The following is a 16,099-nucleotide window of genomic DNA, read 5'->3' on the forward strand; positions in this document are numbered from 1 at the left end:
ATAAATATCCTAAGGTAATATATAATCACATAAAACATAAAGAAAAAAGCGTTTATCCATATCTAATGAGGTAAAACATTGTACCTTTGCATAAAGAAACACGACAAAAGAAGAAAAGATGTTGAGGTAATGAGAAAGTAAGAAGAAATTATTTATTTAGTAATTCTCATCATACTCTATCCGGAAGTAAATTTATTCTTCTATTTTTTTTAATTGATGAAAGATCATGAGTTATGTTACCCTCGGTTGTTTTTATTATTTTATGTATGTAATTGAAATATTTGTAGATTGAATGAGGTGGCTTTAGTTAATTTTGGATAATATATTTGGTTTTTGTTGAGTTTAATAAATGAGTTTGAAATTGAAAGATGAAATTCCTAGATTTTAATGTAAGTTTTGATTTAATATTGTTTATGTTGAGACAATGGTTAATTAGTTGTTGTTTTAATTTGAGTTTGATAAATTTTGGTTTGAAATTTGGGGATTTGGTTTAATTATAGAATTGATAATTTAGTATGTATAACTTTTGAAATTAAATTTTTAGATTAAATTTTTATGCTTATTATTTCAATATACATTTTATTGTAAATTTATTAATACAGATATTTTGACCTCACTGACTAGAAATCCTAGCTACGCCCCTAATTATAACCCTTGTCATCGAGATAAAGCTTCAGCTGAATTGGAAGGAATGCCAAGGTGTGACCAATAGTGTGCGAGGAGCATCGATTATTGGATTTAATTATGCCTCGGCCTAGCTTGTAATGCATGTCACAATTATATACACGTACGTACCATCTCACAAATAATTAGTGGGCCTAGTTTATCCATGTCTAATGCTACTAATAATATTCAATCACATTATAGTTATAATACAAATTATGAAGTCGTATTCATTCGTTAAACTCAAAATTAGGTTTATTTGAAAAGGTTTAAAAAACTTAAGACCATGAGTTGTGAAATTTTCCCAATAGCTAAGGTATGTGTCGATGATCAAATCTATCGTGGATGCTTGTGAGGATGATCCCGTGAGGTAGAGACCACAAAAAAATGAATGTGAAGTTGACGCCGACATGGTATTGGCCATAGGCACCCCAATGCTCAAGTTAGCATAGTTATGACAGGTATTTAGTAAGGCAAATAACGAGATAGAGTTTACCGTGATTGTGGAGCTAAGGCTCGAATATTGGCGTAAAGTGGTCGGAATACGACTCTGCGTTTAGGAATGACCATTCTTGAAAGAGTAAGAACAAGAGAACTAGAGGGAAGAATTGTCAGTCGATCCCTTCTGAGAGGATTAGCCTCTGCATGTATAGGGAGCTAATGGGTTTGAGTCCCGATGAAGTTAGGAGCACTAGTTCCTATGAAACTAAAAGTACTCAAAGAGTTAGAATTTGTATAAGACTTCGAACCCTCAGGATGTTAGAAGTCCTATAGGACTCGAAGTCCTTGGGGTGCTAGAATCCTCATGAGACTTGGAGTCTTGAGAAGTGAGTGCCGACCATTTTGAGTAGCCCAACTCATAGATGGGCCCATTTTTTGGAGCGGTCCAAATTGTAGAAAGGACCCTCAAGGGATGGGCCTTGATACAATACCAATCGGAGTTGGACTATAGCATTGGGTTGTCTAGTGCTGGACTCTAAAGTAGAGCCATATGTGATTGGGCTTGGTAAGGGTCCAATGCGGATTTTTGCCCATACAGTATGTCATGCCAGTTTAAAATTATATAACTTTGATCAACATGTGCAACATTCTTGAGAAAATAGCTTAGATTCTTTTATATTTGAGTAATACATAGTTTTTCATTTAAATATACTCTCTAATTCATTATAGACAGCAGCCAAAAAAAAAAAAATTAGTTTTGGAATTAAAAATAATATATCAATTTTCTTATCTATTAATAACCATTTTCTAAAGTTAATTTGGCACTATATATAATATATGATTATGTCTCTGATGATGGGCTTCATTTTTATATTATAATTTAGGAGCATGATATGAATCCACAAAAGTGATCAATATTTTAATTAACCTCGTTAAGTCCATGTCAAACTTTATATCAATTACAATGTGCGAGTGGAAATTACTGTATAACTTATATATTGTTTTATAGTTGTTAGACCAAGACTTGATACACACTAACTACATGAATATAAAATGAACCAATACATAATTGTGAAGTTTATGGAAACATTAAGTTAATTTTTTCTTTCTTGATGAAGACTAATCAACCACTTAAAGTAGAACATAAATAATATCAAATTAGATAAAGTAAATATTCCACTACAATGTATTGATTAAGTCGTCCTTAGTGGTTGACCAAGACTAACATAAATTAATTGCTTTTATTGACAAAGACGTCCTTAGTGCTTCACCAAGACTTTAAATTAGTTGCTAAAGTACTGATAACGTCATATGTCTTTACTGTATGATCAAGGCTCAATGATAAATTATTTTATTGTAAAAATCAAGAATACAACATTAATTTGTACTTCTATCAACCTCAATTCAGTCTAGTATATTCATTGTTAATTTTATCCTATAATACTGAAGGTAAGTACAACTCCAAACCTTAAGAACGAAAGTGTAAAAAACCCGAAAAAAATATAATGTGAAACTTTTTTAACCCATTATACAGGTGGTTGTCATATAAATGATTTGACAATTCAGATCACTGTTGGAATTTGGAGGTAGATAAAGTTAACTACTGTAAAACTTATAACGTGAAACTTGTAAACTTAAAATATAAAGCTTATAATATGCATCTTTATACGACTCTATCATAGCTTTGGAATTTCTAAGTGATTAGACGTAAGTTTCATATATTTCTTCTAATTTCTATAATAAAATATAATAATTATTATTTATTTACTATTTGGGTAGGACATAATCAACTAGTATGAGTAAGTTATTCAAAACAATTAAAAAGAGTGTAAAGCGTATTTATGATATCATTAATAATATTAGATGATATTATATAGATATTACGATAGATTATATAAATGATAAAATAAGTCCCATAAAAAGTATCGTAGACGTGCACAATTATAAAAAGACGTGTGATTTACTTAACCACTCAAAACGACACGCCATAAAAGCACATAATGAAGTCGGTGCAAAGCAAGGACCATGGTCACCAACTCCTTCCCAGCCGCAATTTAAACCAATAAGCATCTGACACGTATCCCGCAACAATCACACGTTGGACGGTGCACTGGATAATGACACATTAATTCCACACATTCCATTGACAAGTTTCTTTTTCTTTTCCATGGATAGGTGTTGACTTGTTGACTTTCAAGACCTATCCTAGAAGTAATCGTTTCTTTGGTTTATTTATTTTTGTTTTTTTGCGATACTGGAGAGTTGTGACGCAAGCTTTTCCCAAAAGTACGACTTTCATGATAAAGAAGGCAACTTCCCATTCAGGGCCTAGCAGATTCCGCGTAATTTTCCAGTCATCTCCATCACAGAACTGATTCATGAAAAAGAAGACAACTTCCCATTCAGACCAAGCAGATTCCGCGAAATTACTCCAGTCCATGTTAGTTTCCACGTTTTCACATATTAGTCTCCACCACAGAACTGATTCATGAAAAAGAAGACAATATTAATTGACCCTTCTTTTCTTTCTATTTATAACCTTATATGTCCTTGTAATTTCATCATTCGGAAAAAATGGGTTGTCTATTCTGGGTTTATCAAATTTTATACATTCAGTTGTTATATTTGTGCTCTCAAAGTTCTGCAACACTCTGCTCTCATGACCAGAGTTCTGCACTCCTCCAATTTAAGCAACTCTTTTCCTTTGTCAATCGTTCGTCCTTTCATTGTGATGATTATGCATACTATGCATCTCTTTTTTCTCCATATTGTGATGGAAGGTGTCCTTCTTATCCTAAAACAATGTCTTGGAAAGAAGATGAAGATTGCTGCTCTTGGGATGGTGTCACTTGTGATTCTTTAACAGGTCATGTGATTGGTCTCGATCTTAGTTGTGGCTGGCTTCAAGGAAATATCCCTTCCAATAGTAGCCTTTTTCTTCTCAATCATTTGCAAAAGCTGAACTTAGCTTACAATGATTTCAATCTCTCTCAAATTCCTCCTGATTTTAATCGATTCACTAGTTTGACACACCTTAACCTTTCCCACTCAAACTTTTCTGGTCAAATTCCATCTGAAATCACCCACTTATCTAAATTGGTCAAGCTTGATCTTTCTAAAAATTCCCTTGAAACAGCTACTGTAAAGGGGTTAGTTCAAAATTTGACCGATTTAACAGAACTTCTTCTTGATTCTGTAAACATGTCTACTGTTGTACCAAGTTCCTTCATGAATCTATCTTCTTCTCTGTCTTCTTTGAGTCTCTCGAATTGTGAGTTGCAAGGGAAGTTTCCAGATAACATCTTTCTCCTACCCAACTTAAAAATCCTGAATTTAGCATATAATTACAACTTGACAGGTATTTTGCCAAAGGTTAACTGGAGTAGCCCCCTCAAGTTTTTGGATGTCTCTTACATGACTTTGCCTGGAGAATTACCTAATTCCATCGGCAATCTCATTCACTTGACACATTTGGATTTCTCTAGTTGCAGTCTCAATGGGTCAGTTCCTATTTCACTTGGAAACCTTACAAAACTCAATTATTTGAGCCTCTCAGCTAATAATTTTGCAGGTCAAATCCCTTCATTTCTTTCCAATTTTGATCAGCTCCATACATTAAATCTTGGATTCAATAATTTCAGCGGTGGATTTCCAAAAGTTTTTGTCAACTTAACTCAACTTTCTGTTTTAAGCTTAGGGCCTAATCAACTAGCTGGTCCAATCCCTTCTCAAGTAAGTCCCCGTGGAATTCTAGTTTATATTAATTTATATGGTAACTCTTTCAATGGGTCCATACCATCTTGGCTATTCACTCTACCTTTATTACAGTTTATGGACCTCAGTTATAACCAATTATCTGGCACTATAGATGAATTTCAAAGTAAATCTTTGAAATTTATTTATTTAGATAATAATAGATTGCACGGGTCAATTCCAGGTTCAATATTTGAACTTGTGAATCTGACTAGTCTCTCTCTTTCTTTAAATAATGCAAGTGGAATTGAGCTTTACTTGTTTTCAGAGCTCAAAAAACTTGAAGGGCTTCATCTTTCCAATACCAATCTATCATTGAGTACCATATTCAACAATAACTCTTCCTTTCGCAAACTTCGGTACTTGACATTATCGGCTTGTAACATAAGTGAGTTTCCAGATTTCTTACGTAGCTCACACCAATTGGAGTCTCTAGACCTTTCTGACAACAAAATCCACGGTCAACTTCCCAAGTGGATGTGGGACATAGGAAAGGAAACTTTGTACAGTTTAAATCTTTCCCACAACCTTCTTACAAGCATAGATCCGCTTCCATGGAAAACTCTAAGATTTCTAGACCTTCATTCCAACTTGATTCAGGGACCACTTCCAAATCCACCACCTTACTTGAGTTTGTTTTCTTTGTCAAACAACAATCTCACGGGAGAGATACCTCTCAGCTTGTGCAATATGAGTGTCATACAAATTCTAGATCTTTCTTATAATAATTTGAATGGTACAATTCCAAAATGCGTGGGAAACATTAGTAGTCTCCATGTGTTGGATCTACGAAAAAATAGATTGCATGGCAGCATTCCTGGAATATTTGCACGAGACAATCATTTTAGGACTCTTAACTTCAATGGCAATGGACTTGAAGGGTCGATCCCACGAAGTTTGGTTAATTGTATCATGCTTGAGGTTCTAGATCTCGGAAACAACAAGATAATTGATAGTTTCCCATATTGGTTGGGAGATCTTCCGAAGTTGCAGGTTCTTGTTCTTCGCTTCAACAGCTTTTACGGTTTTGAGTGGGGTTCTTCTAAATTTAATGGTTCTTTCCCTATGCTGAGAATCTTAGATCTCTCACACAACAATTTTGGGGGTCATTTGCCAACAAGGTTGTTTGAGAATCTAAAAGGTATGGCGAATCTTGATGAAGCCAAGAGGAAGTTGAATTATATGGGTGAAGACTATTATCAAGATTCAGTGGCGATCGTAGTTAAAGGTTTTGAAATCCAATTGGAGAAAATTGTTACTACTTTCACTGCCATTGATTTATCAAACAATTCCTTTCACGGAGAAATTCCAAACTCAATTGGAAAACTTCATTCACTTCGACTCCTCAATCTCTCTCAAAATAGCCTAACCGGTCATATTCCTTTGTCTTTAGGAAATGTGACTGCACTTGAAGCTTTAGACCTATCTTCAAACAAGCTTGTTGGAGAGATTCCATCGGAATTGGTAGGTTTGACCTTTCTTGCAAAGTTAAACTTATCACAAAATCATCTTGAGGGATCGATTCCTCGGGGGAACCAGTTCGAGACCTTCCAAAATGACTCGTACAGTGGAAACTTGGGCCTTTGTGGATTTATGTTGTCAAACAAATGTGATATTGATGAGACACCACAACCAGAATCATCAATAGACCATGATGAAGAACACAACATTCCAACCTGGGTAGATTGGAAAGTCATTATGATGGGTTACGGAAGCGGACTATCACTGGGCTTAACGATAGCATATATAGTTTTCTCAACAGGAAAACCACGATGGTTTCTACAGATGATTGATGGACTTATTCGAAGATGTAATAGAAAGACTAAGCGAAAGTGATTCTCTTGACAAGGTTAGTTCGGTTAAATTATTCATCCATTTTTTTTTCCTTTAGGATCTTCATTAATTAACACCTATTTGAAATTTGCGCAAATGTTATGGATCAATGTTTTCTGAAATAATATAATTATTTTATACATGTAACATCATATTTATAACCTGGCCGCTTTATCTTAATACAGGAACTTGCTTGTGGGAGACCGTGTAAGGTGTGGAGATGAGTGTGATAAAGGATTGCCAAATTTCTGGATTCATCGTTTGTAGTTTAATATGTAGCGTTAAGTAATGTTGTATCAATTTCAAATGTTCCTTGAATAAATTTCAAATGTTCCTTGTACTTTCATTTAAAACTTGTGCAATCAAGATGATAAAATAATCACTACTGATAATTAATTCAAAAGAGAAAGAAGGATAAATAAAAAAAAAAAAAAAAAATATATATATATTATCAGAAAATTAATGACAATATTATTTTACTGGGATTTACAAATATTTATGACAATAGTATTTTAATTGGATTTAAAAAGTTTCATGAAAATTTTGTTTAAAAAGAAATCATGCATTTGTGAAAAGTAATTTTAGAATTGTAAGAGATTAAGTTAACAACTTGTTTATAGACATTAAAAATTAACTTTAATTAAATCAATTATAAATGCAATATATAGATTATTCAAAAAAATACATTATTTAAGACAAAAGTTGAACTTTGAAATATCAATTAAACTAATACTAAATTTATAGAAAATTAAATTATATAATATCCTAATTAGCAATTGCCTCAGTTGCCAAGGAAAAATTATATTAAATGGCAAAACTGTCCACATCTTATAATGCTGGAGGTAAGTACAACTCCAAACCTTAAGAATGAAAGTGTAAACTGCAAAACTTATAATGTGAAACTTATAAATCTAAAATGTAAAACTTATAATATGCATCTTTATATGATTCTATCATAGCTTCAGAATTTTTAAGTGATTAGACAAAAAATTAATATTATTCCTTCTAATTTCTATGATAAAATACAATTATGTATTATTTATTTACTATTCGGATAGGACATAATCAACGAGTAAAAAAAAAGTAAAATGTATTTACGGTATCATTAATAATATTAGATAATATTATACAGATATTACAAATTTACGATACATCTAATAAAGACGATTATCAAAAGAAATGTGATTTACTTAACCACCACACAGCCGCAATTTAAACCAATAAGCAGCTGACACGTAACCCCAACAATCACATGTGGGGCTGGTACGGATAATGACACATTAATTTCCACACATTCCATTGACAAGTCTCTTTTTCTTTTCTTATAGGTAGGTGTTGACTTGTTGACTTTCAAGACCCACCCTAGAAGCTAGAAGTAATCAAGTTTCATGAGAAGTCTAATCCTAATTGGCTAGTTTCAAGCTTAATTTTGGAAGCATTTTCTTATGGGTATGTTTGTGTTTAGGGGGATAATTTATTCAGGTGATTAAGAGAGTGTTTAGCAGGAATATGCTGAATTAAGGCTCTTTCAAACTCCTTCGGAAATGTCTCTAATTGTTGACCAATCTTATCTACTGGATTCTTGGATAAGAGTTTTGTCTTCCAAACAGTTAAGAGAATCATAACCAAAGCCAGAAGTTACGGATCTTCAGATATTTGTGTCATCAATGCCAAACCTACTAAACTAATAATGCAGAATTAGAAACATGTGCAACAACAAACAACCTGACATAGATATGCCAGTCTAGCCGGCGTATTCTAACATGACAAAGTTTATCAAACAGAAGAATTAAAGCAGGAGAAATGTCTGACACCGGTGTATTCTACAGGACTTCTAACAAATGTATATCATGGTGGTTATATAATCATCTAGAAAAAATTGGTTGAAAACAACAATTACTTTAGTAGGATGTATCCGTATATAATATATAAATACTACAGGTGCTGACAGAACAATATTACTTGTGTATAACCAAATAGGAATAGTCCGTCAAACACGTGGTCTAAAAGATACTTATTGACTATCTGGGGAAAGACTCTCTTAACAAGATTTGTCGATATTCAATCTTAAAGGTGGGAATCTGTCATAAATGAACAGATTACCCAGTTTCTATGCTCCAGAGGAAATCAGAAATTATAACAGCGTATATTTTGATGGACATTTAATAGATATCAACGATGAATTAAGTATTCGTAGTAGAGATCCAACAGTTAAATACTGAAAGAATTAAAAAAGGAAAAAAAAATCATCCATTTTCAACACGTCTACATGTAGGTACGAAGTTACTTTGGTACCTTTCCCTCTGAGTGAGCCTGTTTAATTTTATAACTGCATTAAGTTGTTGTACCGCTCAGCTTGAAACTGTCTCAGTAGCTGCAATGACTGATGATACAGGTTCAGGTCAAGGCCATCAACATTCCTACCTACTCGTGCCTGCAAGATTGCCTGAAACCAGAAGGGCACGTTGATACATATTAACGTAACTATGATACATGGAGTGAGCTAGACACAATGTGCAAGCCTTCAACCCAATAGTAACAATCCCTTACCTCATTGTCAAGCTGAATATGGAGTTCACCAATAAACTGATAGATGGACCCAACTCGAAAACTAAGGTCCCTCAGGTGCTGGGTGTCGATCTTTAAGATGGCACTTCCATCAGCAATTATGGCTATGGCTGTCTCCACGGAATACTCTTGTAACCTGGAGGAAAACAAGAAATATTTATTTTTGATATGTAAGATATTACAGTAATAAAATAATCAAATTTGAAAAGCAATACATGGGCCAATCATCCAAGCTCTGATATCAGCAAAACCAATATAATTATTAGATAATCAATCTCATTTAGCTATTAAATCACATATAATAGAAAAGATTACCCTTTGGAAATGGTATATATATCATTTGTTGGCACCGACTGAAGACATTTACCAGCTGAAAAGGAAACCTGATTGGATCATACTGGTTTTGCTGACATCCATGTTGACATGTTACTAATATCTAGAGAACTATTGTCTTTCAATAGATAATCTCACTTAATGTCTTAATCATGCAATCTTAATCACGCATAATAGAAACGATTACCATAGAGGAAGGGTATCAATATCATTTATTGGCACTGATGGAGGACGGTTCCCTGGTCAAAAGGAAACTTGATTGGAAAATAATGGTTTTGTTGGCTTCCACGTTGAACAATGAACTGTAAACTACCGTTCAACAACTAATCTTGCTTAAATCTGAATCATGTACAACTGAAAGGATTACCATTGAGAGATGGTCTAAATATCATTTACAGGAACCGAATAAAGATATTTTCCTGGTCAAAAGGAAGTCTGATTGGATCATAATAGCTTTGTTGACATCTAGATTAAAAAGTTACTAATATCTAGATGAAAACTGCATTTCAACAAATTGCTTTTTGACTTGTTGAAACATCAAAACAACTAATGTGACATTCAAGAAAATTAATTATCCAGAACACAAACACCAGGAACGATCAGCACTCTGAAAATGTACCAGGTGTTTGCACCACTCTTCAGTAATGCGACAGAGATAAATAATCAAAATTTCTGATTTTGATCATAAATTCTTACTCAGTGCCAAACCAACAAACTTTCCACCAGAAGGCCCTTGTATGCCCGTCTTTAAACAATCAACCCTACTACACTATTGCTGTTATTTATCACCAGACTGATACCGCCAACTCATCTCCACCCTTACACCTCATTTCATCCCCCAACACATGACCACACTACACTTTCTACCATCATCAACTGGTCCAGTGCACACTTGCATTTTTAGTTCAATTACATTACCACAACTCAAATCCAAAAAGAGAAAAATATTCTAAAAATACTAATAGAACTCCAAAATCACAACAACTCAGGAATCCTAATGAGAAATCTAGAAGTACAAGAGGATCTTAATCATTTTTTTTTCCTGATACATAGAAATCCCTCAACCTTTCCTACATGTCCACCAAGTTCTTATCTGGGTTTCAAACAGACTCAACAACCTTAATAGTTAGCAATCTGTATGCTGTAAACATCCCAATCAGACACATTCAGGGGGATTTGTACCCTTGACTTATCAGTGCTTTTACCACAAAGTCCAACCCTTGGTGTTAGGAGGAACTTAGTCAGTACAGCTAGTGTTATTCAAAACGTAATCATGAAACAAAAGATGCACAGGTAAAAATAACAGATATATTTATAATAGAGGGGTACTAATCTTTTGAATGGGAGAAGTCTTACTTCCCAGTAACTCTTAGCGAAGCTCCTTCTTCAAAGAATTGAGATGATGGGTTTAACTCTGGTAAAGTAACCAATGCCCCAGATTTTATTGCCGAGGATGCCATCAAACTGCCACCAACTCACTCAAAAAGCGCCAGCAAGCTACACTCCACACACAACAAACTAACCTGAGATATCAATTAGTATCAATCAGAAAAAACAGCCCAAGATACAATCTTCATCATAAACAAAGCGAAACAACTGTTTTAACTTTTTTCCCCTCCTTTTGATAACCCAGATATACCCCAAACTCCTCAGTCATGTCAAGTTCAAAACTCAAACCCCGCCAAAGCTTAAACTCCAAAAACTCATAGCATTTCACCAAATACAACAGATTACTAAACTCTAAAGCTGAGTTTTCCTTATATCGCCATTGATAATATTCCTTTATATAATTAATCACTGTACAGAGAATCTAAACAGCTGCACTGACTGGACCTAATAAAAGTACTAGTAATCTACTGCTTACAACATAAAAACTTGCAAAAATGAATCATACAACACATTAGTGCGAATCAAACAACACATTAGGCATCAGAAACCACTCTAATAAAGATAAACCCTCTTTCATTACTTCTTTCCCACCCAACCAACAAAATTGTTCAGAATTTACACATTAATGCACGAAAATTCATAGTTCCAAATTTACCCAGATAAAAAATAAAACCAAACTATAAACAAGTTTCTTTGACGCATATAATCAAACACCTTATACAGTTACACGAAATCAAAGTTGAATACTAACAAGGCATTAGAAACCACTCTAATATAGATAAACCTCTTTCATTACTTCTTCTTTCTCACCAAACCAACAAAATGGATCAGAATTTACTGCCTCAGCTACCCAGATAAAATATACAATCTCCATCAGTTAGAATACCGATATATACCAAAAAAAATATAAAGTTTCTAACTAACCTGGAGTTGTGGAAAGTCCTCCCTCGTAAGAAACTCAACAAAACGAGGAACAACACCAGCTTGTATAACTTCCTCAATAGGAGGGCTGCGTTCTGTCAAAAGACGGAGAAATACAGTTCAGTTGTCATAAAAATATGCATAGAATCAGAATACCGAATGTGCATTACAAGAAGCAACGTCTCACCAATTGACAGCAATTTCCGGAACTGAGTTGTTGCCTCAAGCTGTAGATTACCATCATCTGTCCAAACACCAGCTACCATAGCTGGTAGATGTTCCAACTGTAATCATGCATTCAATTACTACATGAGAACATTCATCAAACCTTGAACGTTCCAAGCACTTCAAACCCTAAAACTAGAATCAAACCCTTAATAGGAAATCAAAGAAATCAAAATAACCTACCTTACCCAATACAGAGGAGCTCAAATTTCATTAAAAGCAAAAAAATCATACTTAATCTTCACAAAGTAAAAATCAACCATAACTATAATCAAATAAAATAAGCTCTAGTTCAGTTAAAAATAAATAAATAAATAAATTTAACTTCATAAAACATTGAAAAAAATGAACCAAAAAGAGCTCTAATTCATAAAGCTTGATTGCAACGCGTAATTATGAAACTGATCCATCTTCTGAATAGCAGAAGTATAAGCTCTAGTTTGATCAAAATAAGTTCATAAGTCATAAAACACTACATACAGTGAATCAAAAGAGTTCTAATTCGATAAAGGCTAATTACGAATGACCTTCTTCTCGACAGCAGAAGCATGAATTTTCTGAAGGCCTTCTCGTCGCTTCTTCTGCAAGCTTTCTTGGATCTCCACCATGTTGTCTTCTCTCCTCCGGCTTCCCTCATCCGCGTCCTCCGCCAACTCGTTGCGGTTCCGGTGGACCTCCGTCCTCTCGCTCTGCCTCAACGACATCGCTTATTATTTAATTTGAATTTTAGGTTTACGAGAGTGCGGGACGAAAGAATAACTGGCTTATATAGGTTATGGTTCTCGCTTATTAATACAAGTTTTGTCATTTTTAGCCTTTGGAGTCGTTTAGATGGGTTTTTGGGCGCTTTATCATTTTTAGGGGTGTGTTTGGAAGTTTCTGGACTTTTTAGAATTTCTAATTGTTTAATTTAGCTTTTCCTTTGACTTTTCGGATTAGTGTTTTTTTTTAGAGAAACTATTTAAAAGTTGTTTCAGCCGTAACAGAAGGTGGTTTTATTATTATTATTATTATTGAACTAATTATTGAGGACCTTTTATGGTTGTTTTGTTTAATTTAGTATCCGAATCTTGATACAATTCACTAATGTTTTTTGGTACCACTTATTGTTGTCTAGGTTTCAGTCATCTCTATTATTGTTTTGACATCATTTAATGTTAGCTACCAAAATAGAGAAATTTAAGTTGAATTTTTAAGTTTAATACATCTCATTAATATGAAATTATGTCACTTTTCAATTTTAATACATTTTATCGAAATTTAACTCCTAAAAGCCAAAGTCTTTAAGGAACTTTGTTTCAACATTTATCACATTATTGTTAAGGCTGATATTAAGACATATTTTTAACAAACGACCACAAAAACAGAAAATCTTTCCCAAACATTATAACCAATACAACAAAAATGGTCTCTTTATAGGCTAACCAGGGCCGTCTCTAGAACATTTGTAACCCTAGGCAGGAGTTACTTTGGGGCCCTCTAATAATATAAGCATATATTAAAAAAGTTATTTTTTTTTTTATTTTTTATTTTTTTTTTTTTTAGTCTTTTGCGATGAAAAATCACTAAGAGGGGTGAATAGCAATCGGCAGACTAACAAGGTTGGGTTGGTGGGGGGTTTTGAAGAGTAGATGTTGGAGAAGTGATGGGTGGTGAAATGGGTGATTTCCAATGCCAAAATTGATAAGAAAATGCTTGAGAAGTCACGACCCAAAAGGTATCGATGACTGGCGATTGGCAGAGTAAACGGATAAGGTATGATAGGAGTTTTGGTGAGAGGGCAAAGGGGAGGAAGAAGGTGGTGTCAAGGAAGGCCAACAATGTCGGGTACATGCCAAAAAGGCTGGAAATGGCTGTCGTGTGGTGGAGTTGGGTTGCGAGATTCATCAAAAATTAGTCAAATCGAGGGCTATCAAGGTTGGGAAATGATTTAAAATGATGATTTCATCGATTTTGGTGAGAAAATCGATCGAAACAAAATTGACCGAAAACTCCAAACCACTGGTGGCAAAAGAGGGCTGGAGATGATTTATGTGAATGTTAAATTTGGGATTGAATTGGGGGTGAGTAATTTGAGATATGTAATGACTATTAGTCTTCCATTGTTAAAAGAGATTCAATGTGTTAGTTAGGAGTATAAACTAGAATATTAAAACTAGAGGTACAAACTTGCTATTTTGTTAAACTTTGAGTGGAATATATGTAAAAAGTTTATAATAAATTTAGGCTTTTATGGCTTTTTTTGGGGGGCCCCTTGGCTTAGATAAGAAATTATAAACTATTTTCATTTTTGTAAGATATTCAAAAAAAAAAAAAAATTATAAAAAATTTGGGCCCCATTTTTTTGGGGCCCTAGGCAGGTTCACCTGCCTACCCTTAAGCCGGCCCTAGGCTAACCAATACACGAAAGTCGAGAGAAGTAAACAACCTTGTGGCCAATGTAATACATACAAATTGATTCCAATAGAACAAGTAAACAAAATCTTAACACATAGCCTAAAGATAATTAATTGAAGATGGTTTACCTCAAAAGTCCTTATGGGGTGTGAAATCCTATCGGTGAGCAGTAAGTTTTGGATTCCACAAGAAAAGAGGACATCGCTGCTTTCAAACCGTGAAGAAGGTGTGCAAGAAATAACCTACAAGGAATACACTGTTCCAGTTGGTGCTATGGCTTAATTGGACAAGAAGTCTAATTAATGGTGAACAAGAAGATTTCTTATTCGAATATTCTAAAGTTTATGAGAAATTTGTCACCATCGAATCATGTAATTTCTATAAACAATTTAAGCTTTCCTATTAATGTGGATTTTTATGGATCAATAAGTGAAACAATGGGTGATATTTTTTCATTATACAAGTTTTTGTGTATCAAAAGATATTCAGCTTTCCTGCTGCACACCATAAATGTTTGGTAAAAATATAAATATCCTTAGGGCCCTTTTGGATTGGGTTGAAATTTTTTAACAAGGGTATTATTTGTTTAATTGACCAGAATATGTATTTGACATTTTTGTACAAAAATATTACCGGAAAATAAGATGACAAATAGTGTCAAAAAAGGGGTAAATCACCTGGATAATATACTAGGGGGAGGGTGGTATTAAAATATTACTTCGGTAATCAAATTTCTTTCCAATTTTGCCCCAAAACAGTGACAATGTGGACGAAAATATCCTTTTGCTTTGTTAATAATTACAAAACACTCAATTTATAAAATGATAAAAATACCCCCACTACCGGCCAGATTCGACTAATCCGGCCAGATCTGGCCGTCAACGACTGCAAAAGCAGATATGGCCTTTAGAGACGACCACCAGAGGTTGGCGTCATTGACCGTCATTGAGACAAAGCTTCAGATTAATTCGAAGGCAGCAAAACTGTGGACAATAGTGTGCAAAGGAGCACCAAGGGGATTTGCTTATGCCTCATGGTGCGCCTCTCTCTCTTCTCTCTCTCTTCTCTCTATAAATATATATATAATATATATTATATAATAAAAGAAACAGAATATTTTATTTAAAATAATTTCACTAAAAAGAGAACTTAATTTCACATAAAAACAGAAACAAAGTTTGCCAAAATTGGGATTTGGAAAAAAGAATTATCAAAACCACCACCTCAAAATGAGCTTCAATGTGGATAAAACATGTATCTTTGCATAAAGAAACACGACAAAGAAGAAAAGTGTTGAGGTTCTATTTAGCAATTCTCATCATACTCTATCGGAAGTAAATGTTTTTCTATCTTTCTTAATTGATGAAAGATCATGAGTTATGTTACCCTCATTTGTTTTTATTATTTTTGTAGTAATTGAAATTTGTATGTTGAATGAGTTGGCTTTAGTTGATTTTGGATAATAGTTTGGTTTTTGTTGAGTTTAATAAATGAGTTTGAAATTGAAAGATGAAATTCCCAGATTTTAATTGAGCTTTGATTTAATCTTTTTATGTTGAGGCATTGGTTAATTAGT

The 16,099-nt window shown here is 33.8% G+C and overlaps 2 protein-coding genes across 13 annotated transcripts in view; one reads left to right on the top strand and one right to left on the bottom strand.

The window, feature by feature from the left end:
- Window positions 1-3,679: 3,679 nt before the first annotated feature.
- Window positions 3,680-7,006, top strand: LOC116134463 (receptor-like protein 7). The gene is made up of 2 exons (XM_031420143.1): window positions 3,680-6,706; window positions 6,876-7,006. Exon 1 carries the CDS (start codon window positions 3,907-3,909, stop codon window positions 6,691-6,693), a length of 2,787 nt encoding a protein of 928 aa, XP_031276003.1. The 5' UTR covers window positions 3,680-3,906; the 3' UTR covers window positions 6,694-6,706; window positions 6,876-7,006.
- Window positions 7,007-8,750: 1,744 nt separating this feature from the next.
- LOC116134465 (CST complex subunit TEN1-like) overlaps window positions 8,751-16,099 on the bottom strand; it is a 55,908-nt gene continuing 48,559 nt past the window's right edge. For 4 of the 12 annotated variants that reach the window (XM_031420152.1, XM_031420155.1, XM_031420153.1 and 1 more), the window contains 3 exons: window positions 10,948-11,114; window positions 9,241-9,394; window positions 8,751-9,136 (listed from right to left, as the gene is read on the bottom strand). In XM_031420152.1, the coding sequence (XP_031276012.1) occupies window positions 9,014-9,136; window positions 9,241-9,394; window positions 10,948-11,051 (381 nt within the window). In that variant the 5' untranslated portion in view covers window positions 11,052-11,114 and the 3' untranslated portion in view covers window positions 8,751-9,013. Of the gene's footprint in view, window positions 9,137-9,240; window positions 9,395-10,947; window positions 11,115-11,904; window positions 11,997-12,088; window positions 12,186-12,606; window positions 12,992-16,099 lie in introns of those variants that run through there. The other 8 variants (XM_031420156.1, XM_031420158.1, XM_031420150.1 and 5 more) reach the window with 7 other exon arrangements.

The sequence above is a fragment of the Pistacia vera genome, unplaced genomic scaffold, assembly GCF_008641045.1.
Source record: "Pistacia vera cultivar Batoury unplaced genomic scaffold, PisVer_v2 Contig289, whole genome shotgun sequence".
In the NCBI taxonomy this organism is placed as follows: domain Eukaryota; kingdom Viridiplantae; phylum Streptophyta; class Magnoliopsida; order Sapindales; family Anacardiaceae; genus Pistacia; species Pistacia vera.